Source organism: Rattus norvegicus, chromosome 1, assembly GCF_021556685.1.
Source record: "Rattus norvegicus strain SHRSP/BbbUtx chromosome 1, alternate assembly SHRSP_T2T, whole genome shotgun sequence".
NCBI classification, from domain to species: Eukaryota; Metazoa; Chordata; class Mammalia; order Rodentia; family Muridae; genus Rattus; species Rattus norvegicus.
In genome coordinates this window covers 173,646,169-173,664,697 of record NC_141534.1, presented here as the reverse complement: position 1 = coordinate 173,664,697, position 18,529 = coordinate 173,646,169, and the positions used below count along the sequence as shown (strand labels likewise).

At 36.1% G+C, this 18,529-nt stretch overlaps 1 protein-coding gene across 1 annotated transcript; it reads left to right on the top strand.

The window, feature by feature from the left end:
• The first annotated feature begins 15,632 nt into the window (after positions 1–15,632).
• Positions 15,633–16,583, top strand: Or6b9 (olfactory receptor family 6 subfamily B member 9). The gene has a single exon (NM_001000202.1). It carries the CDS (start codon positions 15,633–15,635, stop codon positions 16,581–16,583), a length of 951 nt encoding a protein of 316 aa, NP_001000202.1.
• The last annotated feature ends 1,946 nt before the right edge of the window (positions 16,584–18,529 follow it).

Here is an 18,529-nt window from a genome sequence, read left to right as displayed (position 1 = left end):
AGGAGAAGATTAGCCATCAAACAGTAATTTCTATAAGGGAAAATACAATCTAGTGATCAGTATACAGAAAGATATGTGATGATAACTGGTAATAGTACTGAACTAATTGTAGTATTTATAACTACAATGGGTTCTTGATGGTGAGTACCATTGGCCTAGATAATATTTATAATTTTATTTTCTATGCTTAGCTCTGTTTATCAAATGTTGCAACTCATTTTTATCTATAGAGCTTAAATAAATTAGTTCATACTTAAAAATGATATTCCTGAAACTTCTATCATATTTACCGTAGTTACTGTAATGATACAGAAACAAGATGAGTTGACACTTCAGCTTTGGCTGTGGCACCTTGTCATTATATATGACAGAGTCTCAGCTGTCAGTTTGCATTTGACCTCGCTACCATAGTACAAGCCTTTTAAGGGTTGAATGTAACTCCTTTATTTTTACAATGCTTCTCATGCTTGCTTAGGTTGTATCCTCTTATGTATTCGACACACTTTAGTTTACATTTATGGAAGAATTTTCTAAATATATTGCTCCTAGTGCTTTTATTTATTTATTTATTTATTTATTTATTTATTTATTTATTTATACATTTATTTTTACACTCCATATTTTATTCCTCTCCCTATTTACCTCCTCCCTGAGGGTTTCATATCCCATACCTCCTCCCCAATCTCCCGAACTCCCCCCATTTCCACAAGGATGTCCCCGCCCCAGCCACCTCACCAGACCTCTAAACTTCCTGGGTCCTCCAGTCTTTTGAGGCTTAGGTGCATCTTCCCTGACTAAACCTAGATCCAGGAGTCCACTGCTGTGTATGTGTTGGAGGCCTTATTTTGGCTGGTATATGCTGCCTGGTTGGTGATTCAGTGTGTAAGAGATCACAGAGGTCCAGGTTAATTGAGATTGCTGGTCCTCTGCATGGTTTCCGTCCTCCTTAGCTTCCTCCAGCTTTTTTCTAATTCAACTAGAAGGGTCAGCAGCTTCTATTTGTTGGTTGAGTGTACGTATCTGCATCTGACTCTTTCAGCTGCTTGTTGGGTTTTTTGGAGAGCAGTCACGGTAGGTCTCTTTTTATGAATGCCCCATATTTTCAGTAATGGTGTCAGGTTTTGGGACCTTCCCTTGAGCTGGAACCATTTTGGGTGTCTCATTGGACCTTCTTTTCCTCAGGCTTTTCTCCATTTCCATCCTTGCATTTATTTCAGAGAGGAAAAATTATGGGTCAGAGCTTTGGGTGTGGTATAGCAAACCCATCCCTCAGTTGATGCTTTGTCTTTCTGCTGGAGGTGAACTCAATAAGTTCCCTCTCCCCACTGTATGGCCTTTCAGCTTTGAATCCTCAGAGTTTCTCATTCCCCAGGTCTCTGGTACATTCTAGAGCTTCTTCCCAACCTCCTTCCTACGAGATCACCTGTTTCCATTCTTTCTACTGGCCTTCAAGGAGTCAGTCCTTTTCCCACACCCAATACAAGATCATGTTCCCCTCTCCTCCCACCCCCATCTCCTTTCCCTCCCTTGTCCTTACCTCCCTCCTGCCTTGTGGTTGCTTTCTTCTCACTCCCAAGTGGAACTGAGGCATCCTCACTTGGGCCCTTCAGTTTGTTGACCTTTATGAGTTCTGTAGATTTATCTTGGGTATTCTGTACTTTTATTTATTTTTTGGCTAATATCCACTTATTAGTGAGAACAGATTGTGCATGTACTTTTGGGTTTGAGTTACCTCATTCAGGATGATACTTTCTAGTTCTATGCATTTGCCTGCAAAACTCAGATGTCTTCATTCTTAATAGCTGAGTGATATTCCATTGTGTAAATGAACCACATTTTCTGTGTCCATTCTTCTGTCATTGGACATCTGGGTTGTTTTCAGCTTCTTGCTGTCACAAATAAGGCTGCTATGAACAACATAGTGGAACATGTGCCCCTGTGGCACGGTTTAGCGTCTTTGAAGTACATTCCCAAGAGTGGTATTTCTGGATCTTTAGGTAGGTCTATTTCCAATTTTGTGAGGAACCTCCAAATTGATTTCCAGAGTGGTTGTACCAGTTTTCAATTCCACCACCAATGGAGGAGTGTTCCTCTTTTTTCACATCCTCGCCAAAATATGTTGTCACTTGAGGTTTTGATCTTATCCATTCTGACAGGTGTAAGGTAGAATCTCAGGGTCATTTTGATTTGCATTTCTCTGATCACTAAGGACTTTGAATATTTCTTTAGGTGCTTCTCAACCATCCAAGAGTCCTCTGTTATGAATTCTTGGTTTAGTTCTATACCCCCAGGTTTTGATTGGGTTGTTTCGTTTTTTGGGGGCAAGCTTCTTGAGTTCTTTATATATTTTAGGTTTTAGTCCTCCATCAGATGTGGAGTTAGTGAAGATATTTTTCCCAATCTGAAGGATGCCGATTTGTCTTATTGACTATGTTCTTTGCCTTACTGAAGCTTTCAAGTTTCACGAGGTCCCATTTATCAATTCTTGATCTTAGAGCCTGAGACATTGGAGATCTGCTTAGGAAATTTCTTCCTGTGCCAATGAGTTCAAGGACTTTTCCCACTTTCTCTTCTATTAGATTGAGTGTATCTCGTTTTATGTTGAGGTCCTTGACCCACTTTGACTTGAGCCTTGTGCACAATGACAAATATGGGTCTACTTCCATCATTCTACATATAGACATCCAGTTAGGCTAGTATCATTTATTGAAGATGCTTTCTTGTTTCCATTATACATTTTTGGCTTCTTTCAAAGATCAAGTGTGTGTAAATGTGTGGTTTTGTTTCCGGGTCTTCAATTCTATTCCATTGATCAACCTGTCTGTCTCTGTACCAATACCACACAGTTTTTTTATCATTATTGCTCTGTGGTAGAGCTTGAGGCCAGGGATGGTGACTCCCCGAGACATTCTTTTTTTTTTTAATTGGATATTTTTTTATTTACACTTCAAATGGTGTTCCCTTTCCTGGTTTCCCATCCATAAGCCACCATCCCATCTTCCTCCCCTTCTTCTATAAGGCTGTTCCTCTTCCCCAACCAGCCCCTTCCTGCCTCCATGCCCTGACATTCCTCTACACTGGGGGTTCAACCTTGGCAGGACTAACTGCTTCTTCTCCCATTGGTTCTTTTACTGTTAATAATTTTTTCACTATTCTTGGGTTTTGCTTTTCCAAATGAATTTGAGAATTGCTCTTTCCATGTCTTTGAAGAATTGTGTTGTGATTTTGATGGGGATTGCACTGAATCTGTAGATTGCCTTTGGTAGGATGGCCATTTTCACTATGTTAATTTTGCCAATCCCTGAACATGGGAAATCTCTCCATTTTTCTGAGATCTTCTTCAATCTCTTTCTTGGGAGACTTGAAATTCTTATCATAAAGGTCTTTCACTTGTTTAGTTAGAGCTATCCCAAGTTATTTTATATTATCTGTGGCTATTGTGAAGGGAATTGTTTCCCTAATTTCTTCCTCAGCCTGTTTATTATTTGTATAAAGGAGAGCCACTGATTTGGGTTAATTTTATATCGGGCCCCTTTGCTGAAGTTGTTTATCTACTGGAGAAGTTCTCTGGTAGAATTTTTGGGGTCACTTATGTATACTATCATACCATTTTCAAATAGTGATATCTTTAATTCTTCTTTGCCAAATTTGTATCTCCCTGATCTTTTTGTTGTCTTATTGTCCAAGTGCTTTTAATTCAATCACCAACTTTCACTATATTTTAGTATGAAATGTATATTAAATTACTCCTTTGGAAACTGAGTAAGTGGGAAAATATTGGGAGAATGGATGAATATTCTAGGCCAATATTACCTTAAGACTCTTGAACTTCAGATTCCACAGTTGGTGAAGTGCTGGCTACACAAGTATGAGGACCCAAATTTGATTCCCAGTACCTTCGAGAAAAAAAAACTGGATATGGTAGGACATGCTTATCATCCATGTGGTAGGGAGGCAGAGACAGATCAATTCTTAGAGCTTTCTAGTCAGTTGGCCTAGTCAAACTGGCAAGTTCTAGGTAAATGAAAGTCTTTGTCTCAAAAAAGAATAAATAAAAAACGACCTCGAGAGATGACACTTGAGATGTCCTTTGGCTTCTACATGCATGAGTACATATTTGCATTCACATGTACCTACTATATTCACCCATATACACAAAGACTTTGGTGTTTCATGTTGTTAGCTCTGTAACCTTCAAAGGTCATTAGGATTTCAGTTTCCTTCTCTGTAAAACTGGTATTATAATATCTGCATTTGAAGTTGGAATACAGATTAAAAGAGAATGCATATGTAGAAATGAGTATGTAGAAAACATCATGATGCTTAGTATATATTCTTCTAAGTTATTTTTTTTTAGATTTATTTATTTATTATATATAAGTACACTGTAGCTGTCTTCAGATACACCAGAAGAGGGCATCAGATCTCTTTACAGATGGTTGTGAGCCACCATGTGGTTGCTGGGAATTGAACTCATGACCTCTGGAAGAGCAGTCGGGTGCTCTTAACCGCTGAGCCATCTCTCCAGCCCTTTTTTCAATTTTTTTTTGTTTTTTTTCTTCTAAGTTATTTAATGAATTGCAATATAAGTTGAAAGTTTCAAAAACATTGTTTTAGGAATCATCACTTGGGAGGTCCATGAGGCTGTCTTTTTCCCCTCCTAGTTCCCAGACTGTAGTGATTGATACAACCATACCTGTCAAGAAGAATTCATGCTACTTTTGCTTGATGTCCATTTGGTGTAACAATATCTGAATTATAGCCTTATATCCTATGGATCACCATTTAGTGAAACAATATCTCAATTGTAGAATTCTACCCCATGGATAAGTATTTAATGTAACAGTATCCCAATTATAGCATTCTTTCCCTTGGATAACCAGTTAATGTAATGTTATTTCAATTACAGCATTCTAAACTATGAATAAACAGTTAATGCAATAGTATTTCAATTATAGCATTCTAACCTATCATTTGGATGCACATAACTTCTCAATAAGTTTCTTATACATCTATAAATTTCCAAAATTAAACTTGATTGTTTTCAATTGTCAATTAACCCTGTCATAATTATAATATTTTAAATTTATAGACAACATGCCAGTACCTTCCAAAATTTCTTGCATATCTCCAATTTTCAAATATTATACTCTTACTAAGTGCTTAAAATTTTAATTCAATGACTGATGTAAATATCCTGAATTTTTTGTATCTGTTTCAAACATGTTTTATAGATAGATTGCAAAGCTTAAAACCTTAGTTATAAGTTCGTTGCTTATCTTTAAATACTTCTCCAAGACTTCATATTATTATGTTTTAAATTTATTTGAAAATTATAAGAATTTATTGAGCATAATAGGTTTGTCATAGATTTACGGTGTGGAATGATTAAGGCATGTCTCACTTGTATTTTTGTCATAAATGAAAGCACATTCTAACATTTCAACAATTCTGAAGTTCAGGGTGTAATTCTATGATATTATCACTGATCTGAACAATAAGCCACTAAAACTTATTCTTTCCCCAGTGAGCCTTTACAAGGGAAGGTCTTGTCATATGAGACCATAAGGGTAAACTTTGAGGACAGTATGCTAAGTAAAATAAGCCAAGTATAGGAGGACAAAAGATACATAGTATTATATATATGCAGAATCTATGTGAGGTGTTGACTCACACACGGATTCCATGTAGGGGGTAGGGTGTGGGGAATTTCCTAGCTTGTGTGAGTTCAGGCCAGTGTATTAACTGGCCAGTCATCACCAACTGTAACTCTCCCTACTATGGCTGGGATAATGGAGTTCTCGAGTTGAAAGCTATCTCTGACATTCAACCCAAAAATTCTACTCCAATCTTCATAGGAATACTATAAGTACTAAATTCTCCTTTTCCTTAATTGAATCAGAGTGGATGTTGCCACTAAAATATTGCTAATGCAGACACAAAGGAAAATATTTGTTTTGATTCAGTGTTTTTAATCATGAAACAGAGCATTAAATTAGATAATGCAGATCTGAAGATTTTGTCATGGACAAGGAATATCAATTACCAATATTTGCCTCAGTTTATCTATCTATCTATCTATCTATCTATCTATCTATCTATCTATCTTTCTTTCTTTAATGTTGGAGTGTTCTATCTGCATGCACACCTACAAGCCAGAAGAGGACACCAGATCTTATTATAGATGGCCATGAGCCATTATGTGGTTGCTGGGAATTGAACTCAGGATGCCTGGAAGAACAGCCAATGATCTTAACTGCTGAACCATCTCACCAGGTCCATTTGTTTTTGTTTCTTGTAAATGGTTTCTATGATGCAGCCATGGTGCTCTTATGACCTTGTTATTGGAAGGCTCATGTCTTCATAAAAGAGACAATCTTAGTCATCTCAATATCTGAAGAATGGTATGGTCAATAAATCACATGTTATATTATTTCAAAAGGTCTCTGAAATATCTGAAATATTCCACAGTGTCAGTGTTTCAATTATTAATAGCTGTAGTAAGCTTAAGAAAGATGTTAAATAAGCTCTTTTTAAGCATTAGAACAATATCATATTATATTCCATTTTAGAAGAAAAAAACAACCTATTACAGTAGTATAATTTTTGTTGAATTTTTAAATGTTTTGTTTGATATAAAAGAAAGGCTTTTGGTTGAACAAATAAGCTGATAAGTTATTTATACTGTTATGAAAACAAATTCACTACGCAAGATGCAATTCACAGACCACAGGAAGCCAAGAAGAAGGATGACCAAAATATGGATGCTTCAGTCCTTCTTTAAAGGGGAAAGGAAAATATTCATAGGAAGGAATATGGAGGCAAAGTTTAGAGCAGAGACTAAAGGAATGGCCATTCAGAGCCTGCCCCACATGTGGCATGCATATATATATATATATATATATATATATATATATATATATATATATATATATATATATATATTCAAAACTAGGTAAGATTGATGATGCTAAGGAGTACATGCTGACAGGAACTGGATAAATATGTCTCTTGAGAGCCAGAGCATATCAAATACAGAGATGAATGCTAGCAGCAAACCACTGAATTGAGAATGAGACCCCCGTTGGAGGAATTAGAGAAAGGATTGAAAGAGATGAAGGAGCTTGCAACCCCATAAGAACAACAATGCCAACCAACCAGAGCTTCCAGGGACTAAACCACTACCCAAAGACTATACATGGATTGACCCATGGCTCCAACTGCATATGTAGCAGAGGATGGCCTTGTTGGGCACCAATGGAAGGAGAAACCCTTGGTTCTGCCAAGGTTGGACCCCCAATGTCAGGGAATGTTGGTATGGTGGCGGTAAGGAGGTGTGGATGGGGGAGGGGAAGCCCTTATAGAAGAAGAGGGGAGGGGATAGGGGGCATGTGGATAGGAATCTGGGAAAGGGAATAACATTTGAAATGTAAATAAATACCCAATCAAAAAAAAAACCAAAATCACATCTTTGTTTTTATAGTTAGTGCCAAATGTGTTTACATGACTGCTATAAAGATCACGCTAAATTTTTATTAGCCAAATATCTCTTAGTCTTATCTAATAGAATAACAATTAACAGAGAAGAAAATAACAAGACCATATATAATATTCTTAAACTTTTGCCATTTAACTTGCTGTTCTCAAATAGAGGTATATGCAGAAATAAGGTTGTAGGCTAAGACACATTTTGTTACACATTTTTGAGGATCTATGACCTCCATTTGTTAATTGATGACCATGTCTGGATTATTTCTGACCATATCTGGACTACATCTAATAAACAAGGTCGTTTTTCATTTCAATCTCCCAATTATCAAACTCTGAAACAAAAACATTTTTCTTATTCTTTTTTCTTGATCCAAAGTCTAACTAGGCTGACTGCCTAGTTTATATCATTATGAAAAGAACAATAAAGATGGAAAGGTTGAATTAAAGAGAGTAAAATTTGCAAAGCAATTAGAATGAAAAATATGGTGAGCTATTTGCTCTCTGTGTGCTTTGTCCTTTCCTATAACCCTTTGCTCTGCATTCTCTTTGCTGTCCTCTTGGACCTCTAAGAATGGATATTCCTGTTACCATACTTCTAAAGAGAATAGGCAAGATAATTCTTTTTAAAAGATAAGAGGGGCTGCAGAGATGGCTCATCTATTAAAAGCTATGCTCATAACCAAAAAATATAAAAGATAAGAGGGTCAACATCATGTGACAAAGAAGACAGAACTGTCAAATGCACTTCATCTCCAATGCTCACTTTCCTATCTCTGAGTGAAAATGCTTATTTTAATGGTTAACAAAAGGGTGTGGGCATAAAGCTTTATTTCTTCCTGGAGTCTACTCTGCATCAAAAATTCTATAAAATTCTTTTATGTGTGCTTTAATCTCCTAATCTATAACCTATTTCAAATAATATTAATACATTAAGGAGACATAGTGACTATCACACAGAGGGAGGAAAATAAAGGCTTGGGACCTATTCAGGTCTAGGTCTACCTGGGTGAGATAGAGGGAGGAGTCAACATATAACGTGTCCAGGGAGAAAAGAGATTGTTGGAAGAGAAATAGGTCAAGAGCAAGAGTTAGAGAAAGAGTGAGAGAGGACTAGGAAAGGCAATGAGCAGTGATGTAGTAAAACCACAACAATAGAAAAATCTCTTCTATGCTGGCCTCAGGAGTATCAGACAAGCCCAGTAGTAAGAACATATTTTAGATTTCAGTCTTTTTCATAAATACAAAGTAAAGCAATGTTTCATTTTTCCTGAATCAATAGCAGAATAAGTTACTATTTTCTTGGGCTCTAGATTTTGTAGTCTTTTTTAGTGGAAAAGAATAAAAGCTTTATGGGCTTTATAGAGAGGCAACTTTCCAACTTTCCAGGATAGAGAACAAGCTATTCTAGAGCTGCTGCTTTATCTCTTTTTCTCTTTATCACCTTCTGTTTTCAATCCCTTCCAGATCCAAAGACAAAGATTCATATGTGACAAAGTTTGTGTTCTTGAAGACACCTGCCCATCAGTCTGGTAAATGAAAAAACCAAATCAAGATCTCTAAACAGGGCTCAATTTAGATGACTTGCTCCACCATGACAGCAAAGAAAGGAATCGATAAGACGTAGTTTGGTGAGATATCTGGTCTTAATGACATTTCACAACTAATTTGCTTATCAGGGGTCAAACACAACCCAGGGACTACAATATGTATTAGAGATGATAAGGTAAGTCAAAAATGAAACACAGATGGTATTTTCAAGGTGTACACAAATCTAATAAGGACAGTAAAGCAAAATAAATGTTATCATATAATTCTGAAAGGGGCAAAATGTTATAAAGTCAGAGGTTGTGTGGAAGATATCTGGAGATGAGAAGGGTGTGGGGAGGAAAGTAGATGGCGAGGGTTGGTTTGACAGAGAATAATATTTGAATTGGAGCTTTCCTAGAGACCTGAGTTAGAAAGTTTCGGGCCTGAGAAAAAGTATGTGTAACTGTATTATTGTAAAGAGTGACATAAGGAAGCTCTTCACACTCTTCAGAGTTGCTCAAGCTTAGGGTGAGTTGTTAGCAAAGAAAGACTAGTAGGATTTAGAGGAATATGGGACTGAGTGTCAAGGAAACACTCAGCAGTTTGGGGACTACAGGAAGAACTAGATGTGATTAATGAACATATTCATATTCGTATTTAAGCAAGGTCACTCAAACTGCAGATAAAAATGATATTTAGTATTGTCTTAAACAATCAGTAGATATTCTGACAACATCTGTAGAGGCCCAGAACATTTCTCTGTACTATGTTTTCTCCTTAGACTTGCACCTTAGCTTTTCTTTTTAATCCTGCCTTCCACCCAGGGTAAACAAAATCTCCCCCTGTGTCGTATCTCTCTAGGTCTCAGTTCATCTTTTCTTCCTTCTTCAGAAAACCTGCATCTTACTTGGAACATCTTCTGGGTCAGCTGCATGAGTGTTTTGTTATTAACTCAGAAGGTGAGCCATTGCTTTTCTCTGAGCCAACATTCCAATCCCAACAAATACTTTTCAGAGTTACAAAGTAGATGGGCATAACTAGTCTACGGCTGGAACAGAGGTCTTTGTCCTATAGAAGGAAGATAATGCAGACTCAGTGCTTAAAGAAGAGAATTACAAATGTTAGAGGTTCTTAAATGTTTTGAAAACTTGAAAGTTTTTCATGACAAACAATTTTAAATGTTGAGAACTTCAGACTGATCACAAACACTAAGCTTTAGTTTAGTAAAAGCTAAATTTATAGATACAGAATTGGATAAAAGGAAAATCTCATTTTAAGGAACAGGGCAAAGGAGCAGTCATGTGATCAGGATAGAAAAGAATGGGCCATTGGTATAAAATTATCTGAGGAGTGGATAAGGAATATGGAAAAGGGGTATTAAAGAAATACTATTGTTATTATACAGTTAAAGAATGACGGTCTTATATTATTTGTCTTTGGAACTAGTGGGCATTTACTATATTACCTATAATGGGAGCCAGTAATTGCTACTTTATTATGGCATGGTGAGAATTAAGTGATAATATTGTCTAGGAAAGAAATGATATGCATTTTACCATGTGATAAACACTGTAAATTATCATTGTTGTTGTTACCACTATAGATGACATAATATTGGAATGACCAAAAGCTGGCATGAAGAATGAAGATCATAAAAGCAAGGTAGAAAAACTTGGTGAATGTTCAACAAGGTAATAATGTAGGGCAGTACCCAGAGTGATGGACTGTGGACACAGATCTAGGTGATGCTTGAAGTTCTACAAATGGTTTTAAGATAAACATATAACAATAATGGAAGCATGATCCAATAGTAGAGATTATGTGTCAGAGACTCATCTTTTTTTCCTACATTTGGTCACTGTGACAACAGGTATCTATCAATCTGTTGTTATAAATGAGAAAATTAATAGGTTTCATAAGAAAGTGTACAGAGAGCTAATTCTAAGTGACCTCACATTCCACCTTTGTTCATTCTCCCTCCTCTCTGCCCATTTTTTCCAATCAAATCCAACTCTATCATTCACTTCCTCTTTTTCAATCTATACAGTTAAAGTTTTGGTTTTTGTTCCTCAGTATTAATCTACCTTTCAAAACTGCAATGCTTCGTGTAGTTCGAACTGTGTCTTCCAAGGGAAGGCTTTCTGTTCTCCCCAGACAAGAACAATCAACTGTTACCTTGAACTCTCACTATATTTGGTATTCTAATATCACCTACTCTTACTACAAATGGCTCTTTCTTCCTCTAGGCCATTTGCTAAATATGAAACAAGATAAAGTAAAGGTAGATTTAACAATCGGAAATATCTTGTTTTGTTTATTTCCATGTTGGCACTGGATTCACAATGTCTCAGACTTATTTGCTAAGTGCTATGGTTACAGGTACATACAGCTAAACTTGTTACGAATTAACAATTTAAGATAGAAAAGACTTGGATATTTCAGGAAAGGTAGTAGTCATAGAAAGGGAGCAGTAGAAGAAAAGGTAACCAAGTGGGGTTAATGGATATCCTGCTTCCAAAAACAGACAGAAATGTGACCAGTAAAGAATAGGATGATTACTTGTAGGAAGGTGTAATTGATCAACTTTCGAGTGTGCTGGGACAGTCTTTTTGAACTCTTGCACATGCTGGGCAAATGCTCAATAACCCACATGCCTAAGTCCATGAATTAATTATCTCAACTGCTCAAGACGTCCTGAAAGTGGTTCAGTAAACAGCAAATGTGTACCACCCCTTTGAAGGAACACAGTGATGTGCTCATGGTCAGGTCTCTCACACTTTACTGCTATAACTTCATTCCCTCCTCTGTTCACTCTGTTCCCTCCCATCATACTAGATTCCTTGGCATCTTTCATTCTGTGGATCTCTCTAAGGCCTTTAAATTGACATATTCTGTCTACAAATCTCTTCCATCTGGATGACAGGTAGCTAATACTCTCCCGTTCTTCATGCGGGTATAATAAGTTCTGTCCTGACCATTATGTTTAAAATATCAACTTATTGCCACTGGCTACATTCCTGTTTTTCTAGTTTTTGCTAGATTTATCCTAAAAACTTTTCCATTTCTACATTTTTATACATGGTGTATTCACTGTTAATTGCCTGTTTTCTTCCTTACGATGGAATTCCAAAGGGCACTTTATCTGAGTTCTCTACATTGCTAACTGAGCTACTTAAATGTCCAAGATACTGCTTTCCCATAGTAGGTTCTCAGTAAACATTTGTAAAACAAATTAATTTAATGTACAAAAGAGATGGGGCAGCTGATTAATTTCCTGAAATGTACTGTAGTTTAGTTATAAAGCTGTGTCATCTATTTTCTTTGTCGGCTTGTTTTCTTTAGAGAAGGATCTTACTGTATAGCCCTGGCTGTTTGGAACTCACCAGGTTTAGATCACTCTGGATTCAAACTTGTAGTAATTCTGTATCAGTTTCCCTATTGGTGTGTGTCATCAAACCTCACTAAATAATCATAGTAAAATTTATTCACTTGTATAAATTTTTGCATATTTGGCCTGAATTAGCCAGGTTCAAATAATAAAATCCTATTTATTAGATAAAATGTTGGATCCCTCCTCCAGTGAGCTACTTGGTATAATATTTTGTTGTTTATCTATTTTCAAGTTCTCAAATAGGAATCTGGCCCTTTTACCATCTTTATATTTTCTTCTCTTCTCTCTCTCTCTCTCTCTCTCTCTCTCTCTCTCTCTCTCTCTCTCTCTCTCCCTTCCTTCCTTCCTTCCTTCCTTCCTTCCTTTCTCTCTCTCTCCTTTCTTTCTTTCTTTCTTTCTTTCTTTCTTTCTTTCTTTCTTTCTTTCTTTCTTTCTTTCTTTTTTCCTTTTTATGAGACTAGGCCTTACTATTTAGCACCATCATGCCTAGAACTCACTGTGCAGACTGATGGCTTCAAATTTAAAGCGATCTGTCTGCTTCTGTCTCCTGATCAATGAGATTAAAGGTGTGTAATACCCGTATCCAATGATTGCTTTATATTTTTAGTATCCAGAGGAGGACAGGCCTTTAAACAAGAAGTTTCTCCTTGCCACAAATTAAGCTATCTATCCCCTTTCCACTAGTAAGTGAATTTGCTAAGACAATTGAGGTTTATAAAGTCATAAAGCAATAAGTCATGAAATAGAGTTCACTTTCCACCTATATGTTCCACTGATCAGTGCTTTTCTCATTGCTTTGATGAATTCTAGCCACTGAGTCTGCTTTCCCTGTAGACTCCTATCATGTGTATGGTAAGGGTATCTAGCTGCAAACATTCCTTTACTACCTTGTTTTGTATGTCTCAGACCTAAGCTATGTGCTTTTCCCTCTCTTACACGACTTGGTTAAAAATTTTTCCTAAGAGATGACATTAAAATTAATTAAAGAATAGTTCTTTTGGTAGAGAAGGAAGTCAAATTTAAGTTCTATTTCATTTTATCCATTATCCTAATATATAATAACCAACTAATTTATGGTTATTTAAAAATGATGAAAATGAGAAATAATTTACCCATTTTCTGAGTTCTGCCTTTTCTTTTGAGTAAATTTTTGCTTCCTTAAAAGATTTTTATCTTTAGCTAATTTTACTTATAATTTGAAGCCAGCTTCATCTCTATTCAAATTGTAATTGTGTCCTCAGACCATATTTTCCCCAGAAGAGCTAAGGCCTTTCTGAATTCACCTCTTGAATCATTTCTTCTCAAATAAGCTCTTCAAATGCAACCTATATTCAACATGTATCTAAATTAGTAATATTGACAATCAAGAATTGGAATTATTCAAGTGATATTTGTTTTTTTTTTTTTTTTTTGGTTCTTTTTTTCGGAGCTGGGGACCGAACCCAGGGCCTTGCGCTTCCTAGGCAAGCGCTCTACCAACTGAGCTAAATCCCCAACCCCGATATTTGTTTTAATATTGATATTTAACCTGTGTTTTCAGAAAGCTTAAATTAGGTTGGTAAATGAATTTGAAATTAAATAATGTGTGGTATGTATAAGTGCACATTTGCTTGTAAATATATTGAAATTTTATATTCTTTCTTTATTGACGGTTTTAATCCTCATGATTATAGTTACTTATGGCCAACTTCAATCTAAAACATTAAATGGAAAGTTACAGCAGTGAATGATCTTCAGGTTTAAATTGTATAATTTTTCAAGCAGCACAGTGAAATCCCATGTCATCTTGCTCTTACAAGAAGCATTCTTGTGTTCAACATACACACCATATTCTGCATCATCCCCTTCTAGTCTTTTAATTGTTCCTCCTGTGGCATTGCTTATGTTCAAGTGGCCATTGTTTTATGTCACAGTGTCTCAAGGATACAAAACTAATGATGCTGGAAGTGAAAAGGTAAATTTTCCTGAGATAAAAAGAAAAAACAATACATGCCAAGACCTATGGTATAGTAAGAAATTTTGGGAAAGAATCTAAAAGACAAAGATATCAGCTGTATATGTCTTTGAATACTACACTTTTATTATTGTTCTAGTTTATTATAAACTGTGATTATTGACATTTTACTGTGTTTCTAGTATAAACTTGAATTTATATATATCATATAAATTATAAAATGTGGTGTGTGTGTTTGTGTGTGTGTGTGTGTGTGTGTGTGTGTGTGTGTGTGTGTGTGTACATGTGTATAGGAACAGAGTATATAGAGGCTGCTAGCCAAACTCTTGGGCATCTAATACATATCATACCCACATTCATGTATTATAAAATTCTCTATGTAAGTATACATAATGATTATTATTTGCATTAATACAAGCCACTTTCTTTTCATTTATGTTTTTAAGATTCATTCTTTTCTCTATACTATATCCCAACAGCAGTTTCCCCTCCCTCCATTGCTCCAAATTCACAACCCCTAAGCACACACACCTCCCTTCTCCCTCAGATTCAATCTTCTTCTATTTCTCTTTAGAAAAGAGCAGGCATCCCAGCAATATCTACCAAATATGGCCTAACAAGTTATAATAAGACTAGGACAAACCCTTATGTCAAAGTAAGACAAGGCAACCCAGTAGGAAGAAAAGGGTTCTAAGAGTAGGCAAATGAAAGCCACTGCTCTAAACATAGAAAGAGAAGCATTAACAGAGTCTTCAAAAGATGTACAACAATCTGGAATCAGCAATTGTCCTGACCAGTGGGGGTTTAAGTTAGTAGTTGTACTTTTATTTTATCCAGACTTTGAACCTGCCTCATTCTTGACACTGCCTGATGAACCATCCTAGGAACTTTTTCCAGTCACATGATTTCCTGCCTCATAGCTTCTTCTGAAACAGAAGAGTGTACTGACATAGAAGTGCTCAACCCAACTACAATCTAGATCCATTCCTGACTCAGATCCAGAGACCTAGACCTTAAATATTGCCTTATGATTCTGTCTCAACATTATTTGCTGTGTTCTTTGTTTTAGGTCTGTATTTTTCTGGACTCAACTTGTGGCTGCTCATGTTTCCCACATCATATCCATGGAAGATGAGGAATCTAGAGTAAGAAATTTATAATAATAAATTATCTCCAGTCTTATGGCCCCTGATACTCCTATGGATATTACTCCTGAGTTTTCTGATATTAGAATTAAATCTTTTGTCATTTGGTGATCCAACTTTGTGGATGGAAAATATCACCAGCATCAGTGAGTTCATCCTCATGGGCTTTCCTACTGCTCCCTGGCTGCAAATTCTGCTTTTCTTCATCTTCTTCATAACTTACCTGTTTGTGCTTTTGGAAAATCTTATCATCATTCTTACTGTGTGGGTCACTGGGTCATTGCACAAGCCTATGTACTATTTTCTGAGTACTATGTCCTTTCTGGAGGCCTGGTATATATCTGTCACTGTCCCCAAAATGCTGGCTGGATTCCTATTTCGCCCCAATACCATTTCTTTCTTGGGATGCATGACGCAGCTCTACTTCTTTATGTCCCTTGCCTGTACTGAATGTGTACTTTTAGCTGCCATGGCCTATGATCGTTATGTAGCCATATGTTGGCCCCTTCGCTATCCAGTCATGATGACCACAGGATTTTGTATTCAACTGACCATCAGTTCCTGGGTGAGTGGCTTCACCATCTCCATGGCAAAGGTGTACTTTATCTCTAGAGTTGCCTTCTGTGGCAATAATGTCTTGAACCATTTTTTCTGTGATGTGTCACCCATCCTTAAGTTGGCTTGTATGAACTTATCTATGGCTGAGACAGTAGATTTTGCCCTCGCCATTGTCATCCTTGTATTCCCTCTCTCAGCCACTGTTCTTTCCTATGGCTTCATTGTCTCTACCATCCTGCACATACCCTCAGCCATTGGGCAGCGGAAGGCCTTTTCCACCTGTGCTTCTCATCTTACAGTGGTGGTCATCTTCTACACAGCTGTGATCTTCATGTACGTCCGACCTCGGGCCATTGCTTCATTTAATTCTAACAAGCTGATCTCAGCCATCTATGCAGTCTTCACTCCCATGCTCAACCCAATCATCTACTGCCTGAGGAACAAAGAAGTCAAAGATGCCATCAGAAAAACCATATCAGGTGGCAGAGCCCTGTCCTTGGGAGAGTCTATATTCTGAAGTGACTTAAACATTCATCATTTGACTTAGCATCAAAAAGCACTTTCATTAGAAGAAATTCTGTGATCACAAACATACTGACTTAGTAGAAAAATTTAAAGACATAGAATCAGAGATTATAGGGAACCCTTTTTCTGACAGGCATTAATGAAATACTTTTTGTAAAACAAATTTAGGTAAAACATACACTAGCAAAACAGTTATAAAGCAATTTTATTATTTTTGAATTACCCTGAATAAAGTTATTGTTGAACTGTTTCTAGAGTTCTGCTGGTAAGGTTGTTGCATTTTGAGTGATTCTGTTTTAGAAGTCTTGATTCAGCAGGGATATAAAAAGAGAGGTCTCAGTGAGAATTTTAATAGGTATGGATTATTATTCTTTAATGTGTGTTGGAGAAAGGCTTTTATAATCAAACATAACTTATTTTAATTAGCTTCAAAATTCAACAAAATGAAAATTTCCTTCGAACTGTAATTGGAATACTGTGAAGTAGTGCATGTACTGCCTTTTAACAATAGAGGAAAAGCTCTCTCTCTCTCTCTCTAATACACATATGCACACACACAAACATGTACATACTCACACATGCACACGCGCGCACACATGAACACATATACACATACTATTTCTGCTTTATTTCCCTCATTTTGTTGTAGCTTCTAGACATAAAATTTGGGTGAAATAGTGGAAGGTCAGACTGTAGAAAATTGAACATTGCTTTGGTACTCATTACAGCAATTCATTTTAGGTAAAACAAACAAACAAACATACAACATTGGCATTGACTAAAGACTAAGCAGTTTTGTTTGCTCAGGCACATCTTGTCTGAATGTGAAGATTTTTCCAAATTTTTCAGAACACTCAACTTTAGGTTTTGTTTTTTGAAAAAGGTAGAACTTGGATCCTACCAAGTAATATATGATTTAATATAGTAATAAGATAATAGAAGAGAAATGGGTTCTGTTTTGACTTAGTAAGGATGCTGAATGAGAAAGTTCATGAAATGTAATCTGCTCAGAGTTTAAAAGCGACAGGTATACTATATTCATTCAACATTTTGGATTCACATTTTATGTATTTTAATTAGGCTGTTTACCTGCTTATCTTTGACTTGTGTGTGTGTTTTTTTTTACTGTAGTTTTTTTTGTTTACCTGCTGTTACAGGTCCAACATTTTTGTTTTAAGTGTTAGAATGATGAATGAGGAATTTTTGCAATTATACAGAAGAATAAGCTTTATTAAACATGGTAATGTCTCTTCTATCTATATCTATTTAGATTTATCTGGTCTTTATTGCTTGTCATCTACTATTTATGTCTGTTAATATTTTCTTTTTATATTTATTAGTCTCTAAGATGGGTGTATAGAAATTCATAATTGTTACAAATACTGAATGACTTTTCACTACATAAAAACTTTGTGTCATTTTATTTGTTTAAAGGAATATAAAACTATTTATTGACCACTGTTCACAATTATTTACAATGAAATAAATATACAGTTGGATGACATTCTGATATGACAAGGTTACTTTTCTGGCTAATTGAACCAGAACCCATATACTGAAAAGACTGATCCAACCAGTAAGGAATGAGTCAGGGTAAGGAAAAAACATACAGGTCATTAATTGATATCAACAAATTTTGCTTACTCACTTATGTCAGCAGGTCTTAAATTGCCAACATCATCTACAACCATGATTCTATTTCCACATCAAACAGATTCTATGAATCATAATCGTTTAGTACAAATTTTAACTTTCTACAAAGGAGTGGTTTATAACTTTTTAGTATAAATTTTAACTTTCTACAAAGGAATGGTTCACCATATGAACCTTTAAATGAACTGGCTGACCTGGAACTGCCTCTGTAAACCAGATGGTCTTGTAAATCAGAGCTCCATCTGTCTCTAGAGTGCTGGGATTAAAGGAATGTGCCACCACACT

Bases quoted from the DNA above. Each gene is read 5' to 3' on its own strand.
- Or6b9 (NM_001000202.1), top strand. From the start codon at position 15,633: ATGGAAAATATCACCAGCATCAGTGAGTTCATCCTCATGGGCTTTCCT.